The sequence below is a fragment of the Epinephelus fuscoguttatus genome, linkage group LG2 (genome assembly GCF_011397635.1).
Source record: "Epinephelus fuscoguttatus linkage group LG2, E.fuscoguttatus.final_Chr_v1".
NCBI classification, from domain to species: domain Eukaryota; kingdom Metazoa; phylum Chordata; class Actinopteri; order Perciformes; family Serranidae; genus Epinephelus; species Epinephelus fuscoguttatus.
Genome location: NC_064753.1, coordinates 27,756,201 through 27,779,499, shown reverse-complemented (window position 1 = coordinate 27,779,499; position 23,299 = coordinate 27,756,201). Strand labels below are relative to the sequence as shown.

At 40.5% G+C, this 23,299-nt stretch overlaps 1 protein-coding gene across 3 annotated transcripts in view; it reads left to right on the top strand.

Annotated features, from left to right (window-relative positions):
- The window catches only part of nfat5b (nuclear factor of activated T cells 5b), a 50,228-nt gene extending 28,108 nt beyond the window's left edge, over positions 1-22,120 (top strand). For all 3 annotated transcript variants that reach the window (XM_049598830.1, XM_049598842.1, XM_049598853.1), the window contains 11 exons: positions 49-628; positions 3,284-3,470; positions 3,665-3,855; positions 4,185-4,357; positions 7,129-7,263; positions 7,370-7,422; positions 9,040-9,172; positions 9,596-9,670; positions 11,238-11,335; positions 11,869-13,672; positions 15,581-22,120. In XM_049598830.1, coding sequence (XP_049454787.1) covers positions 49-628; positions 3,284-3,470; positions 3,665-3,855; positions 4,185-4,357; positions 7,129-7,263; positions 7,370-7,422; positions 9,040-9,172; positions 9,596-9,670; positions 11,238-11,335; positions 11,869-13,672; positions 15,581-15,819 — 3,668 coding nt within the window. In that variant the 3' untranslated portion in view covers positions 15,820-22,120. The remainder of the gene's footprint in view (positions 1-48; positions 629-3,283; positions 3,471-3,664; positions 3,856-4,184; positions 4,358-7,128; positions 7,264-7,369; positions 7,423-9,039; positions 9,173-9,595; positions 9,671-11,237; positions 11,336-11,868; positions 13,673-15,580) is intronic.
- The last annotated feature ends 1,179 nt before the right edge of the window (positions 22,121-23,299 follow it).

The window sequence follows — 23,299 nt, the reverse complement described above, 5'->3', positions numbered from 1 at the left end:
ACATTGGTTTAGAAGCCTTTATTTACTGTCTAATTATTTGCACTGTAGATGCCATGTCCTCCTCTATGACCATGGAAGGCCCCCGCAGTGCTTTTTCCACCTCTTCCAGCTCCACCATGCATTCCAGTGCTTCAGCCAATGACCAGAACGCAGTTCACAGCAGCAATGTCGACCCAGAGGACACCAGGAGCAGCAGAACGGTTCCAGAGGTTGTCGGAGCAGAAGGTGGGAATGGTAACAGCAGGGGCAGCAGTGAGCTGGGAGGAGGAAGAGAGATGACCCCATCGAAGCGCCGCACCGTACTGAACATCTCTCCACCTCCACAAGACCTGTTTGATGACAGCCTGATGTCCTGCCAGGATGAAACATCCCGGGACTCAGAGCAGAGTAACAGCATCTGGATGGAGGACTCTCTCTCCAACTTCAGTATCATGAGCACTGTCTCTTATAATGACAACACAGAGGTGCCACGAAAGTCACGCAAACGTACCCCTCGGCAGAGGCCTGGACCGAAGTCTGTGCGTGCAGGGGAAGCCAGCATGGACGTGTTCGATGCAGACAGTGCCAAAGGTCCACACTTTGTACTGTCACAGCTCGGCCCTGACAGCAAGACTGGATCAAAAGGAAGGTTTGTGTAACACACAGATCCAATGACACAACACTCAACATAATCTCACAAAGTTACCATTGATATAGAATAAGCAAATTATGGATGCTGTTTCCAGATGAATTCCACCTTGGCGTCTTCAGCCAAGGTGCAGAATGAACAGAGGAGTTCAAGAAAGGCATGCTGGGAAAGCTAGGATAATAAAATACCTTACTGTAAATACAAAATCAATTCAAAACCTTTAACTACAGGTGTGATTCAACTATACATTTTAAATTTTGTCATTTTGTTTTTGCTTAAAATAAGTGTGTATTTTGTTGAAGGTGAATCTTGGGTATGACTATAACTTAACAGCTGAAATGTCCTGCATCTAAAAACTGTGCTCATTGAAAAACCGCTGCTGGAAGAAAGGATTGTCAGAGTTGCTCTGTATAATACAGACGCATCCTTAGTCTGGCTTTTAAGTCTGTTAAAAACACCTTGTTATGGATGGCCTTCATTATACTGAACCGTTTTTAATTTGGCCTTGGTTCTCTTTGCTGTAGTGATCTCACATGAGACTGGGTTAAGCCAATCACTGATCCAGCCTTTCTGATGATCCTATTAATCCTGTTTGTATCATCTGCAGTGATGCTGCCCCCCAGCAAGATAAGATAAGATAAGATAAGATAAGATAAGATAACATAACATAACATAACATAACATAACATAACATAACATAAGGTAATTGTTTATGAGTCCCACAGCAGGTGAATTTGCATCGTTGCAGCAGCAAAGGGGGTCATGCAAAACAAGAAGCATCAGTAAAAAACACACTGATATTGCATGAGTGATGATTGATAATTGTCAGTTTTGGTATGTATGGACTACTAGGTTTATGGTTGGTTGTAAAATTCTTCCAAAAAAACAACAATCGAATAGTCGATTGACAGAAAATGAATCGCTATTTTCATCATAGATTAATCCAAGAAAATAATCAGCAGATTAGTCAATACTCATTAATCATTAGTTGCAGTGCTAAGATATTTCCTCATTTGGTGTTTTGATGACGGTGGTAGAGAGCGTTGGCCAACACATTGCTCAGAAATCTCCCAGTTGTGTTCACCTAGAATCAGATCTGGTGCAAAAGCTTTTTATATTGTAGATATATTTTTTCATTTTCATCTAAGAGTTCTCCATTTGTCAGGCCTTGTGCCCTGTAGGGAAACGTCTGCATTTGTTATTTTTCCCAACTCTTTTCCTCATGTTCTTCCTGTAATCTGTCACCCATCAGTGACCACAGAAAACAGTGACTACATTTCATGTAGGAAGTTGTTAATTGAGTAGCTAATTCAGTTATTATTCACTTAATATTCTCCCAGTGGTAGTTGCACAATTAAACTCTTAAGTGGATACTTTATTACGTGTTACTATTGTCTTAAAGCACCTTGTGGATTATCTCATACAGCACTCATCCTGACTGTCAGAATAATATTATCAGGAAATCACACACTGCACAACAGATGGAAATCTTCAACAAACTACTCTGGCTCTAAATTTCCCACCATGCTTTGAGTGAAGAAGAGCGGTTAGATCAGAGGGGAGGGAGGGGCAGGATACTGAACTACAAACAATGGTCAGCCACAGTGAATCACAGAGCCTCTCTCAAAGACCTAGGATAAGCAGAGCAGATTAAATAAACAGATAACTCTGAATGCTTTAAGAGCTGGGCATAGAATATGCTCGGTTGATGAAGGGCCTGTTAACTCTGCATTGCTCAAAGCATCATGGGGGGGCAGAGAGCGGGGGTGTCTGAACAAATAGGGACAAGGTCATAATCCGTTAAAGCAAGTTCCAGACATTCTTTGCTTCTATCCACCACAGTATCAGAAGATGTCAGCTATATCCAACGAATTAGCACCCCACGAATAGTGTCGTCATGTTACGTACCTAACAAAGTTTCATACTTAATGCAAAGCTACGAAGGTTAGGTTAGGGCAAGAACAGCTATGTAGGTTAGGATTAGGAGAGTTAAGTTATGTAGGTTAGGTGCAGGAAAAAAAAACATGGTGATGATGTATCTTAGAATAACTTGAAGTTGGGTTTCACATGGGACATGAATACTAGTTCAATGGTGTTCATTATGTCTTTAGTTTATAACAATGACTTTAGTGTTCTTTTATCTCAGACATGTTAAGATATTACATACCTTGACATGTTTCGGCAGAAACTTAGCCTGCCTCAGAAGTGTCACTTGGTGGTCGTTGTGATACATCTTTATCAGCTGATCTGTCAATCAGCCGTTAGCCTCCCTAATATTCGCTGATGTAATATCCTAACATGTCTGAGATAAAAAAACACTAAAGTCATGGACACGGATACTGGTCTTGTGGGGGAAAGTCCTGTGTCTGTTTGACCCATCCACTACCCCAACCTGCCTTCTTAATGCAAAGAAGGCAAAGTTTCACTTAATACTACTTCCTTCTTAATTCCTGTTGGTGCATTGGTCATGTGATGGCAGCCTTCCTGATTACATGTACTATGTACAAACTGTAGTGCATTACTTTCCATAGGCATACATACAAACTATGCATGAGAACAGCCTGCTAGGTTGCACCAACTAAAATAAAAAGGCTGTAAAATGTCAGAATTTGCAGTAATGTGCTGGTGTCTCTGTCAAACCACTCTTTGTTGCAGTTCTGATGATGCTCAGACAACTCACCACAAAGGAGGAACGCTTTCGATGCAGTACCCACAGAAGAGTGAGGGGAAGGAGTTGAAGATCCTCGTCCAGCCAGAGACTCAGCACCGAGCACGCTATCTGACTGAAGGCAGCAGAGGGTCAGTGAAGGACCGCACGCAACAGAGCTTCCCAACTGTGAAGGTGACTGCTGAACCCCTGACACAACCTCTATGATGAACTCTGTAGTTAATGTTTTGACTTTTCGGCCATGATGTCCTTTGTTAATAAAGTTAATGATTGGGTTATTGCCAGAGGCTTTGAAATATGTGTGTGCTTCTGTATAGAACATGTTTTGTAATGAATGTATTGTTTGTCTTTTGTTTTTACTTATACAGCTGGAGGGAGTGAATGAGCCAGTGGTTTTGCAGGTGTTTGTGGGCAACGACACCGGGCGTGTTAAGCCTCATGGTTTTTATCAAGCTTGCAGGGTGACTGGCCGCAACACCACAGCCTGCAAAGAGGTGGACATCGATGGCACGACTGTCATCGAGGTGTCTCTCGATCCGAGCACCAGCATGACACTAGCGTATGTACTTTTCTTGAGATTGACATTGGGTTGTTGTAGTGAGAAATGTAACGTCAGTAAAGACTTTTACATGTTAAACCACAAACAGAGAAAGTGTTGCTTTTATGTGCCAAACCAAAGCAATTGCTTAATAAAGTGATTGCGTGATGGGAACGTGTGAGTGTGAGATGTGAGGTAGATAAATAATTCATTGATCCCCTTAGGCCGTCAGTTATTGTAATGACATGCTGAGGTATTTAGTGTTGTTAAGATTTGCAGTGTTTAGCAAACACTGTAGAGTTTGTTGTTTAAACTGCAAGTTTCCAGGCTGACATCGTCTCTCTGTGCAGGGTGGACTGTGTCGGGATCTTGAAGCTCCGTAATGCTGATGTCGAGGCTCGCATTGGTGTGGCCGGGTCGAAGAAGAAGAGCACACGCGCTAGGCTGGTGTTTCGGGTCAACATCCCACGTCCAGATGGATCAGTGCTCACACTACAGACCCCCTCTTCTCCAATCCTTTGTAGTAAGTGTCTGTGGAAATGCTGTTAGAAATACAGATATTCTGGTGTATCATTTCACTATTTCAAACCAGTTTCACTGGAATTAAAAGAAGCAAAACAGACAGCTGACCTGTAATTTACACAGCTAATAATTACCATCATAAACTGAGCTACTTTCTCCTCTTTAACAGGAGAGGTCCTGTTTCTGAAGTTTAATCTAGCCCGAGGTCAAGAGACTGTTGTCTCTTTATGCTCACATTTGGAGACATAAAGATCCCTTCAGATTCAAGTGTTATTTGATAATGCATACAGTATAAGGGTGTGGTTGGTTTCATAAACAGGAAAGACGCTTAGGGCTAAAAGAAAGTTTCTGTGTAAGTGGGTTTGGGAGAACTGCTTTGAGAGAGACAGGGGAGAAAGAGAAGGAAAGGACTAAACAATAGAGGTGTGTGGACTTCAATTGTTTACACAGAGCCAGCATGCAATCCAGGGAAATATCTTTCCACACACACACACACACACACACACACACACACACACCAAAAAAAGTAATCCCCTAGGCGTGTGTGCGTGCATGCATGTGTTTGTATGTGTGTGTGCGTGCATGTGTGTGTTTGTGTGTATGGCGGAGCAGTGAAAAAGACTTGTGAAATGTGTTACATTGAGGTTTTGAGCTTAAGGGTGATCAAAGTTCTTATTGCCACTTTGGATGCCTCTAAGAAATAGCTGGTATTTGAGTTGTATGAAAACATTACATCTTTGTTCAATGTATATGCAGGTTTTTAAAAGTCTTAAAGGAGCTGTATGTAAGAAATCTAAAGCAAATAGTCATAAAATCATCCTAATATGTCACAGAGACTAAGGAATAATGTTCATATAACATACTGATCTCACCGACAACAATAGTACAGCCAGAATATTCGCATTTAAAAAAAAAATTTACGGTCTGCAAATCATGTTTATGTTTTGAATTTGTGTTTTGGCCTGTTGCGCCACCCACCGCCATCTACCAGTCACGCAGTCAGTAGAGTCTCAGCATCAGTTACAGTTACGACTGAGCTACAGCAGCACGGCAAGCAGCATTAGCAGTGTCCCAGTACATAGCATTAGCAGCAGAGAAGCCGGACTTGCTCGAACGGTCCGCTGGAAAACCGAAGATCAAGGATGTGGCGACCTGGCCCTGCCACAGCAGCCGCCCGTGGGCAAACAAATCACTCTCCAGCGTGCCGCTGTCTAGCAACCTCGAATCTGTAGGGAAGGAGGGGCGGACACGACTCGCAGCAGTATTTTGAATTTGAGTGCAGTAACCGTTTTGGCCACATTCTTACATACAGCGCCTTTAAAGGTCCATTGTGTAGGATTAAGTGGCATCTAGCGGTGAGGTTGCAGAACTGAAAGTTCTCCCATGTGCCAAGCATGTAGGGGAACTATAGTGGGCGACGTGAAAGCTCAAATGGCCCTCAGTAGAGCCAATGTTTGATTTGTCTGTTCTGGGCTACTGTAGAACATGGCGGACCCCATGGTAGGGCTGGGCAATATAATGACTATGTACGATATATTTTCAAGTAAGATATAAATTTAGGCAACTCCGTTTATATTGATATAGGGTCAACTTACATTACATAACCCGTACCAGTGTTCATCTCTCCTCTCTCACACTCTCTGCACAGCTCAGTGCCTCTCACTCACTCACTCACTCACTCACTCACTCACTCACAGTTTCTCCAGCAATACTAAGAGACACAGAGCTGCTCCTCTGTTTAATCTTGCATGTGCTACACTTAATCAGTCTGTGAGATGAATGAAATTATGGCAGTAACATATGTACAAAACTGTGGGCCTTTTCCATTGTTACTTTTGGCTGCGCTGACTAAAGCATGCCAATTTGCGTGTCCCTTATGAATTCAAACACACCGTGCCACGCTGAGCTGCGCCAGAGATGAAATTTCTCCAGAGTAGGTCCAAAAGCCGGGCTGCCCACCCTTAAGTAGGTAGCAGTGACGTCTCCCGACGACCCCCAGTCTTCCCCCGAAACAAGCGTGTGCGATGTGAGACTCTGCTCACCTCTGTCTGCAGAGACCAGAGAGAACGGCGTTTTTAAAAGTCTCCTTGTGTTCAGCTCTCAGTACTACTGTAGCTTCTAACTGAATCTCTGTGGTTTGGAGTTTAGTTTCTCTCCTGCGTCCTGTTTTTACTTTAAATATCTGCTTTATTTTACTGTTTCATGTTCGCTATCCACCGTATTAGAAGTTGTGTGAAGCTGCTGCTCAAAAACTCAACATTTCCTTACTTTGCTGCTTCACAATAAAAGTTTTTACATAACAAAATAACAGGGGACTTTTATTGTGAAGAATGTATAGGAAATTAAATAAAGGCAAGTCTAATAATACAGCAGGGAGGAAGAGAAAAAACAGCAACAGTGAGATGTTGATGAAGAACTGCAGACAACAGGCTCTTACTACATCTCTACAAACAGCTTTCCTCCAACATGTAAACTTCTTTTACCTGCTCTTTTACCTGCTGTCAGGAGAAAAACTGTAGCTACAGTGGATTGTGCTGCAGGATGCTGTTTAATCCTTTTTTGTTGAGTTTAAGTCAGATTTTACAAATACCATTTCCAGCACAAACCCTCTGGCATTAAATCAGTTACTTTAAGGCATTATAAACATCATAAAATTAGGGTGAAAGTACATATAACCAACCTGCTTCTTTTGTTAGTTATAAGACCTGGGAATTTGGGGTGAAAATCAGCAAAAGTGACTCTTAAAACTGTTTTTATCTGCTCTGTTTACAGCTCAGCCCGCAGGAGTGCCCGAAATCCTGAAAAAGTCACTTCACACTTGTTCAGTGGCCGGCGGAGAAGAGGTCTTTATCATTGGCAAGAACTTTCTTAAAGACACCAAAGTCATATTTCAGGAAAATGTTTCTGGTAAGAAATGATTATCTTTAGAATCTGATTGTCCGCAGACATTGTGGTTTCATGCATTTCAGCTCTTCTCCAGTAAACACGCTGCTGCATCTTTTGTCTCTTCCAGATGAGAAATCATGGAAGGCAGAGGCTGAAATCGACATGGAGCTGTTTCACCAGGTAAAATGTGATTGCTCTTGTGTTCTTTTTGCACCGAATGATTAATGCCAATTACTAATCAGCTGAGTAGATAGAAGCAGCCGTTTCAGATTTCTTTGGGGCTTTAGATGTAATCATCTTAAACAGCTGCTGGTTCAAAGGTTTGAGTAGTCTCATTGTGTTCTGACCTAATTACACCCAGTCTCAGAGGCTATACTGAGTGTGTCTCAACAGTCCAGTTTAAACCTTTGCCCTTGTAAACAAAATCTGCAGCTAATAGAAGAGGCTCTTGTGTTGAACTCACTGGATGTCATTTTGTTTTTTGTCAAAGGTACGCTGTAGCACAGTTTTATTTGCATTCATTGTGTCCGACTGAAACGTGTGGTGTGTATCTACAAGGCCTGAATGCATTTCCTTACTAAAAAAAACATTACTTTTCTGAAACCACCACTGTTTAAGTTGGCTAGTGATCATCTTTTCTGCTCTTCTATGAGGCAGTGCTATATTTTTCAAAGCTTTACTGCCACCAGCTGTTGAAAGGTGGAATTAAAACGTGATTAATCTGAGGGAGGAAGCTGTTGCTCTGCCATTTGGTAGATATGGCCACACAGGGTTGGGCCAATCACTGAGTAATAATGTCCCAGAGATATGAAATGTAGGAACTACATTATTAGCATAAATGATGAATATTTTAAAGCTAGAGTGCAGGACATTTACATATAAATGAACATCCATTATATCCAAGCCCTTGACAAACGAGTTCACCCTGGCATCTGACGGTGAGGACTGGAGCTTCCAACCAGCCAAACTTCATCTGTGCGCCAAGTGTAAACTCCCAGTAATGATTCCTTCAGGGTCCATTGTTCAGGAGGATTTTATAAGGAGCCAAATTATCTGCAGAGGCCTCTCCAAAACAAACAGACCAAGTGATTTAAACTGGTAACAACCCTGAATAAAGCAGTTTCATGTTAAAAATCAGTGTTTTTCTGACGCTGTTCCGCTCATCCCAAAGGGACTGATAACTATGGTGGCCGACGCAAAAATGCAAATGACCCTTTCTAGAGCCAGTTTCAGGTTTGTCCATTCTGGGCTACTGTAGATACATGGCAGCAGCAACATGATGGAGGACCTGCTCCCTATGTAGATATAAATGGCTCATTCTAAGGTAACAAAAACACAACAACTCCTATTTTCAGCTGATTATACACTAAAGAAAATATACTTATTCAATTTCTGCCAGTAGTTCCTGCTAAATCCTACACACAGGATTAAAGATGCAAATTCAATCCTGTAAATTTATAAGACAAATATTTATAACTGAAAGCAGCTGCATCACAGTGTGAATCCAGTCTGCTAATTTTTTTCTACCTCCAGTCCAGTGCACATTACTACCTCCTGCAGTCATAGAAATGTGCCCAATGCTCATGATGTGCCAGCAGGGCACAGAATACCAACAAAGTGCTTACCAAATATTGCTCCTCAATGTCATTCGTGTTCAAAAACTCTACAGTGTACCTTTAATGCTGCGTATTTATTCACTGTGTTCTAGTCAACTCACCCTTTGACTCCGATTAAATTAGACCTACTGCAGTTCTCACTCTGTTGGCTGACTTTTGTCTTGAATGATCACCCCTCTAGAATCACCTGATAGTGAAAGTTCCTCCGTACCAGAACCAAGCCATCACTTCTCCAGTGTGTGTGGGAATCTACGTGGTGACGAATGCTGGGCGATCCCATGATATTCAGCCTTTTACCTACACTCCAGAGACAGGTTTGTTTACTAAATCAAAATTTATTTCATCTGCCTCTTTTTACAATCAACTGATGGGGAGACAAACTTGTTAGTTAGCATGCAAAATTCTGATGACTAGGATTTTTACAAAGTAGTTTTAAGATGTCTGGCACCACAACTCTTCACTTAGTCTCATGGCTTGAAAACACCACCACCTACAGTTTAGTATCACAATAGCACAATACACAGCCCATTTCTAAACACAGGAATCAACATCCTGGACTTTATCATCATCATTCATTGGCACTTTTTGTAATTGTAATGACTTTAGTACAAAATTTGAGAAGATGTGAGCATCAAAGTAACTTAACTTTTTTTGTGCTTTATGTTTAGATTAATTTTCTTTTCTTTTAATTGTGTCAGCTCATAAAGATAAAAATCTGTTGATGTTTGCCCTTGCAGTGAAAAATGATGTTCCTGTGAAGAAAGAGGCACCTTCTCCAGTGAAGACGTGTTCATTTGAGGAACAAATTAAAGGTTAGTTTCCCTTTCACTACTCTACATCATAGATATATATACGTAGATGCCGTATTCAACGGTGCTCCTCATTGGAGCGATACGTCAACGCGGCTGCCATCTTGCCCAGGTGGAGCCGCGCTGCCTAATGCATGTATGTCTATTGAGGCAGGAGATTATTTATGATTAAAATCATCATTACTTGCTGAATTCTCAACCGATTTTCATGCGGTTTGGTTTGTTACAATTGTCAGACATGTAGTTATGATACAGGATACTTGGTTAAATAAAAAATGCAGCTTTTCATATCAAAATATTTGATCTTATGTAGATAAAGTAACAGTAATAGTTCTACAACACATTTAAACTAAACTTTCCCCATGTAATAAATATTCTTTTTTCTTACTAGATGTACTGTGCCCAGCATGATGTCATTTAACTATTAATTTTGACTATAAATGTTTATTCACTTTTCACACAATGTGCAAAAAATAGTGTATCAGCAGGGTTGTGCCGAGCTGCAGTGCAGATTCTAATTAACAAATGTTGGTTTTGTGAAAATAAATGACTTAGAGCTGCTTGTTTACACAAAATTTTGCTTTAATCTCATATGTATAACACCACAGTGCTCATGGGAGTCTGGACACAGAACTGTTTACATTATTAGGTCATATTTACAAAAAAAATACAGTGTACAGTAGCTAGTATTATTTTTAGGAGTTCGCCCAGTCCTGTCGAAGTGCTCAGATCTGAAGTGACAGCTGCAGATGACTGAGGAGTCACTCAGGACAAAGTCTTTTCTCCTCACTGCTGCTACCCATGTCCGTCTCCTATCTGTGTTTTTTGGGAAACTACACGCAAAATAAGTGTGTCAGAAAAACGCAGTTCCACATAATTTGTAGTTACAATTCAGGCCACAAATTAACTACTAACGTTATGCTGCGTTATGCCACGTTGGTGCCATGAAACAGATAGTTGACAATTTGGAATAACACATACACCGACATAGCTGTTTGACAAAGCATCATAATTTTATAAGTAATATTATATAAATGTTAACCTTTTTTCTTTAAGTTGTGTGACATAGCATTAGCTTAATTTGGCATTAGGACCAGATCAGGACAGTTACTTTATTGATTAGCTTAAAAGAAGGATCACTTTTTGAGATATATATCTCATTAAACATGTTCGTAACAGTAAAATATTGTAAAACAACTTCTTACCTGTGGAATGTTATTCCCTTCTGCTTGGTTTTAACACTTCTTTCGTTCGTACACCCAAATGCAGAGCAAAAATGTAGTATTTTTGCAGAGTCTGACATGGGTCTGAACCGGTCAGAGCACCTAGGCAAGATGGCGGCGGTACTGATGCATCCCACAAGCCAGGGTGCGGCATCTATGTATATATATCTATGACTCTACATAACCAGGACAGTAGCTTCCCATTTAAAAGCTGCTTTGTCGCTAATATACTGTACACAGAGTCAAGTGCATTCTTTATTGCACTTTCTAGCTTCCAGTGGACTGCCACAAACGAAATTAAACGTTAAGACTAAATGTATTCCTTGGTTTTGCTCCTACATTTCTAGATGGTGCCTTGATGCCTTCGATGCTGCCTTTAGTGAAGCGAGAAGACGTCACTCCGATGGAGGTCACCAGCAACCTTCAATCCTCTGGTGTTTTTAAGGTGATATATTGATCTGTAATTCCATTAAATGCCTCATTTATAACTTGTGCACAGTAGCTGTTGTTACATGAACCATATTTCTTCTATCGAATTGAAATAATTTTGATTAAAGATTTCAACTAGACTGTTTACATAGACACAAAATAAATTGATCATTGGAATTCATTGGAATATATTTATTCCAACCAGGGAGAAACAATCAGATTAACAATACATGTCTTTTAGGCATTAATATTTAAAGGTTTGATCCTCCCCTCTGAACCTAACTGAAAAATCCCTCTGATTAGGGCAGTCTCTTCTGATTGGGGTGGTTACATGAAGCATTCTTATTCTGATTGGGCTATTATTCTGATTATTAGTGGAACATCAGCGTCCATGTAAACACATCCAGTGAAAACTATTTAGATTGGATTGAAATAATTTGATGTTTCAAATCACATAAATGTTCAGTTAATAAAAGCACCACAACTCAACTGACCACAAAATCTAAAAGCAAACTAAAGCACAGTTTTTCTCTTTTGTGTTTTCGTCAGACTGGTGACCTGTGTCCAGCCCAGCAGAACCCAGACATGACTGCAGGCCATCTAAATAAAAACAGACCATTCTCAAACAACCTCTCTCAGCCTGCAGGCGACCCTGACAAAGGCCAGGCTGCTGTTTTTCCCAACGCAGAGCCCTTAAGCACTATCCAGAAGCAGGACATTGCAGCCACCAGCTCCTTCTCTGTGCCTGCTGACTCTCTGCTCCAGCAGGGATCACAGCAGTTCCTCCTGGAACCCAGAGAGGGCCTCGGGCAGGAGAGGCCCGGCAGTGGCTCTGGAGCTGTGGGGAGGCTATGTGGGGAACCTGCGCCTCAACAGCAGCAACTGCCACTGTTTCCCCCGGATGAAGTAGCCCAGCTGGAGGAGGCAGTGAGGCAACTTAAAGCCAAAGGGTTCTGCAACTTACCGCTTCAGTCGGACAACTCAATGGCCAAACAGCAGCAGCAGCACATCCAGCACCAACAGCAGATCCAAAAACAGCAAATTCAGCAGCAGCAGCAGCAGCAAATCCAGCAACAACAGCTTCAACAGCAGCAACAGCAGCACGTTTTGGAAAATTTACAGCAGCAGCTGTTTCAGTCACAGATTCAGATGCAGTGTGGCATGTTTCAGGACGCCCCTCAGGCCAAGAGCGCAGAGCAGCAGGGCTCATCACAGGGAGTGGTGCCAAACCAGGGGACTCTTTTCCAACAGGCCCAACAGCAGCAACAGCAGCAGCAACAGCAACAGCAGCAACAAGCAGCTCTCTTTCAACAGGCGAGTGATCTGCTCTCTATTCAGACCAACTTCCTCCAGCAGACACCCTCACACCCTTCACCACCCATGTTTCACAATCCCAGTCCTTTGGCAGAACCACAAGATTCACAGGGAGGGTTGTTTCAGAAAGCCTCTCAGGAGGTCCAGGCCGCTCTCTTCCAAAACTCCATGACAGTACTACAGTCCCCAGACCAGCGGCCGTCGACCCCTGGACTTTTCCTCCCTCAGACATCCCTTCCCTCTCAGCTCACAACCAGTAGTGCTCAACAACAGCAGCAACAACAACAGCAGCAGCAGCAGCTGGCCTTCCTCAGCGCTCTACAAACACCTGCCCCTGAACCGCAATCAGTATTTCAGGCTCAGACCCAGCTCTCCCCCATCCAGCAGAGAAACACCATGGAGCAGCAGCAGCCCGCCCAGGCCCAGCCCCACGCACAGCCTGCCCAGCAGGCATCCCTGTTTCAGAACATCTCCCCTAACACAATCTCACCAGGCCAGCAGCAGCAACAGCAGGCTGGCCTACTGTTCTGCAACAACCCCCTGTCCACTCCTGATCAGGCCTCCAGTCTCATGTTTAGCGGCCAGGGCCAGATGCCACCGCTGACAAGCAGCAGTCTAGTTTCCCAAGAGCCCCAGAATCCCTCTCTGCTCTTTTCCCAAGCCAGCATGGTGACAGTAAACCAGCAGGATCGCTCTGAGCCCATGGCCTTAGGGAACCCCACCGATCCACGTCAGCAAGTCATGTTTCAGGAGCAGCAGCCGATGCAGCTGGGCGGCAGCTCAAACAACCGGCAGGAGCAGCCTGTGGGCCTCTACATGCCTCAGTCTAACATGGCCTCTCTGCAGGGCGGGCTGGCCGCTCAGGAGCTCGCACAGTCAGCCATGTTTGCCTCGCAGAACGGTGTGGCAAACCTCCAGACAACCACCTCCTCGCCTGTTCAGCAGCCAGGGACTTTGTTTCAGACCGCTGTCAGTGGGAGCATCAGTCAGCCCAGCCAGCCTCAACAACCTGGCCTCTTCCTTTTTGGGATTCAGAACGGTAAGAAGCTGATTACACAGGTGCACACCCTTAAACCTGTTGAGGTGGTGTTACTGAATGGCAGCACATGCAGATGGCAAATATTATGCAAACCATTAACAGAATTGACTTGGCTTCTGTTAACTCCCTCAGCAAATAGACACAGTCTTTCCATAACATGTTCCTAGCACCACGTCAAGGATAGTAGAGATGTCAGATGGGAGAGCAAATGGGGAACCAACCGAGTAACATGTTTTGGTTTTTTTTGTTTTGTTTTGTTTTGTTTTTTTTTAAAGATATTTTTTGGGGCTTTTTAGCCTTTAATGTATAGAACAGACAAGCGTGAAAGGGGGAGAGAGAGAGAGAGAGGGAGTGACAAGCAGCAAAGGGCCACAGGCTGGACTCGAACCCGGGCCGCTGCGGCAACAGCCTTGTACATGGGGCGCCTGCTCTACCACTAAGCCACCGACGCCCCACCGAGTAACATGTTTAACCTGAAAAAGAAGAAATCCAAAACAACATTGACTGACAAAACTCATTTACGTTTTTATTTATTTATTTACACAATAGAATTCTCATCACAAGGTTCAGTCACATCGTGTGGCCTTTACCTGTACATAGAGTTCCTCATGTCATGGAGATAATATTTAGATTGATTTTATTTAGTGCCTTTTATTTAAAAGTTTACTAATGTAATTAACTGTTAACATTTTCCCCTCTTTTTTGTCCAATTAAATATATTATTACTAAACTGAGAAATAACCATTTCAAAGGCTATCTAGGTCTGGACAAGAATTCACTGTAATATTATTAGAAAAATACAAAATGATGTGTACATTACGATGAATTTATGAACAGTTATTGTTGTGCATACATAAACACATACTGTGTGTTGCAAAAATTCTAATTATGTGATCATAAATTCAGCCTTTGTCCTCAAGTTCACCTATAGTAGCTTCTGCTAATTCTCCTTTCTTTTCAGTTCGATGCGCTTGAAATAATGCGTACATATGAAAAACACAAAGAAAAGTGCAACATAGAACTTGCAACTTACACTGTAAGGCCCAATACTAATACACCTTTTGCCCCTATAACTTAGTCTTTATCTCTCCATTTTGGGCTCTCAGTTCTGGTGGTAGGGTGTCCCGAGTCTTGGGATAGAGGGGTAGGGCAAAGTGTGAGGGCTACATGGCCCTCTAAAAGGAGGTTTTTCATAGGCACACTGAAACTGTGTAATGAAAAATCTGCTGCACAAGCAACATAAAGATTAAAACACCACAATATTATTTCCTATTAATAACAAGCATAAAAAAACAGCTGTCAGTATGCTGATGTCTTGCTAGCTAGATAACATTACATTATTTTTTTTTATTTGTTCATGGCTGTCCCACATTTTTACCTATTTCCACATCACATTCTCCACTTTGATGGCATATGCCACCAGAAATTTTACTAGAGTCCAGCAGCGCTGTTGCTGCAGACTGGCAGGACAGGAGCATGGGTTTCTAACGTTAGCCTCAGAGCACCGTTAGTGGCCTTGTAATTAAGCAGTGCTCTTTTTTTATTTGATGACTTGTTTAATCAATTGATAACATGAAACTAAAGTTGTAAACAAAATTGCGAGCGTCCATGCTTTTCTGTCTCCATCAGATAAGTGGCACATTTCATAAAACCATGATTGCCATAGTTGCGTCTGTTTGATGATGATGACAATACCGATGACATGTGAGGGTCTTAAAGGGTTGTCCCATTTTTCAAGGGATGGTTTCAACCACTACCTCCTCTAACTCTGTTCTGAAGGGCAAAGGGGCACTTAAAAATGAGGGGTAGGGGTAAAAATAAGGAATGGGATTGGGCCAAAGTGTGAGGTTTGTAAACTCATTTTTCACTTATTTTTTTCATCATCTTTTTCTCTTCCCTCTCTTACAGAATGTGGCCAGCTGATGAACACTCCTGGAAACACACTGTCGGATCAGATCATAGCCATCAGCCAGTCTGGTCAGAACCAAAGAGAGAGTGAAGCGCACATCCAGTCCCTGCTCAGCCAGTCCCTGTCTCAGTCTGGGCCTGTGCAGAACAGCATGACTGCCTCTCAGAACATGGAGAAGATTGACGACCTGCTGGTCAGCCTGCAGGAGTCGGGCAGCAACTTAACTCGTTCATACTAACCTTCGTACAGATTCGTCTTTTATTTTGATACATGGAATAATTATAGAAATGTAGGCACAATACTGTCTGCTGATGAGCACATGCAGTCAAAGATGTGTGAATTAGCCCTGCATCATGAAGTTTGAGACAAACTGAACAGTATGTTCTTACATCTGATCACCGAATATTTCTTTGCCCTCTTATGCCATGATTTGGTTTACGTCAGGACTGAGGACTGGCATGAATGATATTTGTTGTCTCATCATTAACTAGACAAATTAATATCCAGACAGTGAACTAGGAGTTCAGTTTGGGATTTCTTGTCTGAGTGAGCTGGCTGAAAAAAAGTCAATATCTGGTTTTGACTTTACGACTGACTGACACCCAACGTAACAGACAGGCGGAATTAGATGAACTCCCGGCGAGAACAGACACATTGTCATTACTGTTCAGTGAGAAAAGCAGCATTCGGCGCTTTTTTCTTCAACCTTTCCTCTGAAAGTTCAGTAACTTAGTGATGTTGTTGTTCATTTAACTTGTGAAGTGTTGTGTGTATCTGTAGATAGACTGTCAGTGATGTTATCTGCAGCGTCTTTTGGTGCTCGTGATGTTTCCTAAAGTGTTCTCCAAAGCGTTTAGTGGTTTCCATGAATAGTATTCCCTTTAATTATTCTTTTGTATTGTTGTTTAGATGGAAGGTGGAGTGCGCGGCAGAGCAGGAAGGTTTAGACAGACCGTGGTACGTATGGTTGAATACATCCAAGATGTGGAAGGTAGCCACTGTTGGTTTGAAATGATTTTCACCCAGCAGTGCAGAAAATGTGTTGATAGAAGGTTTGAGGGGGAGGAGATGAGGTAGAAAAATGAAAGGTAGAGGAAAAGTAGAAAGGTTTCCTACACTAATCTGATGTGTAGTCTCACGCAAGTGTCTAATATGTGGGTACTGATTATTTCAATGTTGTAGCAGCTAGCTTGTACCTGATAATGTAAATGTATTCACTCTAGCTGTCTTGATAGCCCACAGATTGACTTAGGTTTTCATTAATGATATGACGTAGAAAGGAACAGTGCTCAGTAGGTGTATAACTAAAGTAATGTGGCATTTTGTTGCTGTCTACAAGTGGCCTGGCTGAATTAGATCTAGTCTTGTCAAGACCTGTTTGGTGTGGTAATATGGAGCTAGAACAGTGACAGTAAATTTTAGCATTGAAAAGAAAAAACATAAATTACGATTAAGTAATTTCTCCTGCTGTTCACAATTTAAGAACTTTGTAGAACATTTTGGGAGAGATTAAAGGCGCATTCACACCAGGATAGTCCGGGGGACTCGGTTCAATTGGGCGGGGAATGCTGAAAAATGTCAGACCTTCATTTGGTTCGGTTCACTTTCACACTGGACTTTTTAAAGCGAACCAAACCACCTGGACAACATCACGCAGTTACAGCAGCTGCTCGTTTGGGGGCGGTATTGCCCGAAACGACCACTGACCAGGAAGAAAAAAGCATGACGAAGAAGATCTAGTGGCCAGGACCGAAAACCGAAATCCATCCCCTTCAGCTGGCTGGTCAGCTGCAATATATATTCCTCTGACCATATATCAGTAAGCGCCTGCACCTCCTCACTACTCCACATCTGCCAACGAGACATTTTCCAACTTTTTCTTTTTTTTACCTCTGTTTCTCCTGGTTCGCGCTGTTGGCTTTGTTTTTTTTTTTTCTATGTCACTTCTTCTCTTTGGTTCACTTCCTCTCTTTGGTTCGCTGGATAGTCCATTTGCATTTCCCACTGTAAGCGAACTGCACCAGAATTCACTTGCAAGTGAACCGAGACCCCCAGTTTTCAAGCGGACCAGGGTTCGCTCGTTTGGTCAGCACCAGAGTTTGAATGAGCGTTCACACCACTCCAAACGAACTGAACTATCCGTGGAAGCGGACCAGGGTTTGTTTAAAGCGGACCAAATAGCACCAGTGTGATTGCGTCCTTTTTCAGGGGGAACTTTTTTCAGTGCTAATGTTTCAGTTTTCCAAAGCTAAATTTTCAATGCCAAAACTTACTGTCACTTCTTTTGCCCGTACGCTAACACCTGTAAAAGAATATTAGTAGTTCAGCCAACAGCTGTCGCCATGGCAGTGCAGTGAAGATGGTCACCTCTAGCTGTGAAACATATCACTCAGTATGAGACCTTCTCCACCACAGTGTACAGGTAACACTTTGAGATGTAGGAGAGCAAACATGCTCAGGCTAACATTTAGTCTGTGTTCACTGAAACCAAACTGGGTCAGTTTGCTTCTTTGCTTCTTTGTAGAACAGATTCTCCCTTAAATACATGACGAAGAATCTTTTTAAGAAAGTGTGGTGGTAGAAATGTGACATGTGACATGTGACATGTGAAATATTGGCGGAGACTTCTTTTTTTTTTTTTTTTTTTTTTACATGTATACTCAGCACTTTACGATGCTGTTGTTCTTTGTGACCACTTTACTCATCGAGGGTACAGTACAGTCCCACGGGAGGTGGCGTGGGGTCGGGGGGAGGGTTCAGCTGCCTCTTCCTCATTGTTTACAGTGAAGAAGATACATTTTGATTAACATGCTGTTACAACTATCAACTTTTCTTTCCCAAAACCCAATACGTTATTTATTCTTTTAAAAAACAGCTTAAAAAATTTGGACAAATGTGGATGGAGAAATTTTCAATCTCATTTCAGCTGACAGATAATAACTCTTATTCAAACAGCAGAGAGACTAGAATGTAATATAGTTTATTATTATTATTGTGTTTTAGTGTCATTTTGATGGCATCATTCTGCGTCAGGCACGCATGAACTGGAATAGTATTCTTAACCCAGCTAGAAAAGAGCCTTTTTTAACCAGTTTTATTAATGTGATGGATTCAGTGAATGTTGAGGAGAAACACCTGTTTGTTGGCTACAACTGTAAATCATACATCATATCCAGGTTAAGGTATTAACGCGCAGGAACAGAGCCCATTTACATGTTTTTTTGTAAAAGCAGTCGTCTGCAGTTGGCCAGTGGCCTCAGGACCAAAGTTTGACTCAGATCTTGCTTTGCCTAAATCCTGATGACGGGCCAGTTTTATGGCTGTTGACCTTTTCTCTCCTTTTTTCTTTCTATAATTTCATTATCAAGCAAGATGTCCTGCTGCCACACTTTTCTTTCTGTTTGTTTGCTGTGTTAAAAAAAAGAAAAACATGTTTGTGTCATGTTTAGTTTGACTGTAAGTGTATGCATGAACAAGGGGCTGGTCTCTGATGATGACAGAATTAGCTCAGATTTATGCCTCAGTTGTTGTCTTGTTTTCTATGTACAGTTTATTAGAAACACATAAACACCGTTACATTTTATACACTTAAAAGTCAGAAGCAGCCGTTGTTTTACGATGGAGATTATGTAAACTTGAGTAATGTGATCGGAGGAACTATGGCGTGTCAGTTTGAGCGGCTGTGAGTGGTTTTTAAAGGGACCCTACTCCTGAAGGAAACCTGACTTTGGAGAAAAGAGCTATCTGTGATTGGCTTTCTTCAACTTGTGAAATAGAAGAACTAAGATTTCCAGTGTTGAGTATTTATGATTGTTTTTGTTGTTTTTTTCGTTTGTTTTACAAAGTTTAGATCTTTTTTTTTTTTTTTTTTTTAATCTGTGTAGTACCTGTGCTTCTTTTCGGAGAGGCATGTTTAATTTATTTGTGTGTTGTTTATTATCTAAATTGTTTCCCTTAATCATAGCCGTGTGTAGATATTTCGAGACTGTTCAAACTGTTTTGATGACAGTAATGTGATTTGTACAGAAGGGTGATGCATTCACTTGAGAAAAAAAACCAAACTGCTTTGTTTTTCTGAATTAACGAGGTCATCTCGATATTTTATAAAAACAAGAATTTAAAGATTATTATCTCAATAATTAAAAACAAAAGAGCAGATTTTTTTAATTTATTTTTTTGGAATTTTGAGATACTATTGTCATTAATTTAAAAAAAAACAGAATTTACAAGATTATTATCACATTAATTGAGAACAGTAAAAGAGCAGATTCATTTCCATGTAATTTTTTCTCGTAATTTTGAGATAATAATCTAATTTATTCAGGAAAAGAAAACAAGAATTTAAGGGATTATTGTTTCATCAATCCAGAAAAACAGAAGAGCAGATTTTTTTCCATTTAAACTTCTCTTATAATTCTGACATAATAATCTTGTTAATTTAGAAAAAACATTATCTCATAAATTCAGGGGAAAAAAACAAAAGAGCAGATTTTTTCCATTTATTCATTCTGATATAAAACTTGGTTAATTAAAAAAACAAGAATATGAGATTATTATGTTATTATTATTATTAGTATTATTATTTTTAAAAAAAAAAAAAAAAAAAAATTCAGATTTTTTTCCCCATATAAATTTTTCCTCATTATTCTGGGATGATATCTCATTAATTTAGAAAAAACAAGAATTTACAAGATTATTATCTCATTAATTCAGAAAAAAAATGAAAGAGCAGAGCAAAAAAACAAGAATTTATGAGATTATTGTCTTTAAAAAAAACCCCCGAAAGATTCTCATTATTCTGGGATAATAATCTTGCTAATTCAGAAAAACAGGGCAAATACTTTTTTTCCTCAAGTGAATACATGTCACTCCCGTATATTTGGCCCCCCACACCTGCTGATACTATAAGTGGCACCTTGTGATGATGCCTTTAAACGAGATAAAGTAAAGTGCTTTGTACACTGTGTACATTCCTGTGCACACTTACTCTTTTTTGTTTTGATTTTGTAAAAATATACACCTTAATGTACATATCATGTGTGTGTTCAAGCCTTATAACTGGACCGCTGGCCCTGTAGACCAAATAGTTCAACACTTTTTATTGTCGACATCAGAAATCCTTCGAAACAGGACCAATAAATTTCAGTATTTTTGCTATGAATATAGAACTGAATGTGATTATACAGCGTGGCTGTGAACGTCTCACTGAGATCCAGAATGTTCTTTTTATGCACATGCTGGGGAGGTAATTACTTTTTGGAAATTACAGTTTCCTCATTTGTGTATTTACGATGTAACTGGAGCCTGGAGGTGTGTAAAAGTGTGACTCATGATACGGTCAGTACTAACTGTATGGAAAAGAGGGAGATTGTTGATAAAAGTTCTCATATTTCTTCAAGATGCTACAGAGTCTAAATCTCTCCATTTCCTGCAATAGAACAAGTGGTTTTCTTTTAACATTATCTGTACATTTAATACCAACAGATTCAATCTGCTATCAAAGGTGTTCAAACTGTTATTTCCCCCAAAATGTCACTTTAGACACCAGTAGATATTGACCATGTGCCTTGAGGAGATCTTATCGTAGCGACCAGATTGATGTTTTACCATTGTTGCCTGTTTGACACCGCACTGGTTCTGCTGGTGACGATTAGCCCTCATTAACTAGAATGTTTTAAGCCATAAGACTTTAAATGTACTTTAAATGCCCGACAACAGTGACCAGATGAACGTGGTTGTGGTTGATAAATGTGTTGTGCAATTTCTGTCATGCATCTAACTTGTTTGTACTGAAGTATCCATTGCATTTATGTTCTACGACGTAGATGCAGACAAATTTCCCTCAAACTGCTATGCAGCTAATATACTGTAAATGTAGATCTGTTAGTTTTTGAATATATATTTTTCTAAATAGTATCTCCCGTTTTCAGCATAAAGGAGAAACCAAAGTAGATGTTCTTTCTATTATTTATGTTGCTTGTCGAAATATTTTCTTTGACGCTTTGAGTGCCGCCTGAAACTGATTATAAATCTTTTTAGTTGATTAAATGCAAATTTCTTTTCTAAACAACCATCTCAGTCTTGCTTGTAGGGTTTATGTGGATCCAGGCTTATTGTTTACTGGTGCAGTGGTTCCTAATCTTTCAGATTTCTCTCAGGGCCTCTGAGTTACCTGGATGTCATGACGTTCTCACATATATAGATGTTATCTTGGAACAATGTGAATTACAAAATTCTGCAAACATCAATTTTTCATGTAATGTGTCCCTGCTTTCTTGAGTCTGGTATCGTTATTCTTCTGTAACATCTTTAAAGTTTCACTTTACTCCCAACACAAGTGAACCACTCTTCTGGTAAACAGCCTATTTATGGTTCTAACCTTTTTGTTTCTAACCATGTGAACAACAATAATCACAATAATCACACTTGGGAAAAAAAAGACTTTCTTTGTATTTTGCTTTTGTTGGGATGTTTTTATTCTCTTGCAGTTAAATTTCTGTAAACTTGCTGCTATCTATATTAAACATATATACTTTAAATGCGAGGCCTTTGAGCTTTTATTTCATGTTTTTGTGTGTGTGTGTGTGTGTGTGTGTGTGTGTGTGTGTGTGTGTGTGTGTGTAAGATACTGCAGAAGAATGCTTGGCTCTGGAATGAGGATCCACCCGTTCAGAAAAAATATGTTATTTTAGTTTTAGCTTTAGTTGTGAGTGTGCCAAAGCATTTGGCCTGTGACTGATGGCTTATGTTCTGCTTATGTCTGATATATTTTTCCCTAGAAGTGCACATGTCATATCTTCTACGAGCTAACTGTCATGACAAAATGTAGCCACTTCGCTCCAACTTGGGTAAAGCTCTTTATTTTATTTATTTAATGAAGACTCTGAAAGCAAACATTATTTAAACATGTCAAAGGCAGTTCAACAATCTTTTCTTGCCTTTAGAGCCACCAAAAGTCATTCCTGTATTATAAGGTAACACAGGGAATAATAATAAATATTATAGCTGAACTATGAGATTTTGGGGTGTTGAGATGTGTTTCCACAGACTCGGGGTGTCTGCAGGGCCTTAAAGGTCATTAAATAGTCTTAAATTTGAATTTGTGAGGTCTCAGTTGCCACAAGCATTTAATCTAATTTAATATATCCTTATTTTAAATTATTTTTGTCAAAATAAGTCGAGCTCTTCTGAGTAAGAGTCCACATTTCTGATGTCACAAATTTTTAAACCTGCCATTGAAGCTAATACTGTCCTTTTACTTCATACTTGCACTCACCTGTTGGAAAAAATGTAGATTAACCTAAACTATTCTACAGGACCATATATATATTCTAACCGTTATACTTACCTTGAATGCTTAAATTAAAAAAAAGATTATTTATCCAAAAACACTCTTAAATGTGGTTAAAAATTATTTTAAAAAGGTCCTAAAAAGCATTTAACGTCATTGTTTGATACTTGTAGACACACTGAGAATGTGATATGCTCCACATATATAATGTTTTATTCCAATAATGAATGATTGCAAACGTACTTCTTCATGAATATACAGTATAAAGCAAACAGAAAAAGCTTTTATCGATACACAGGTTAATATGTTACCAGTCTTGGTGCAACACTGAGAAAGCGACTAAACCTGTGACTTATTAAAATTCAACTGATAAAAGTTATGCCAATAGCTGCATGAGAGCATCACCTCTGCTCTACTATTATCTGTA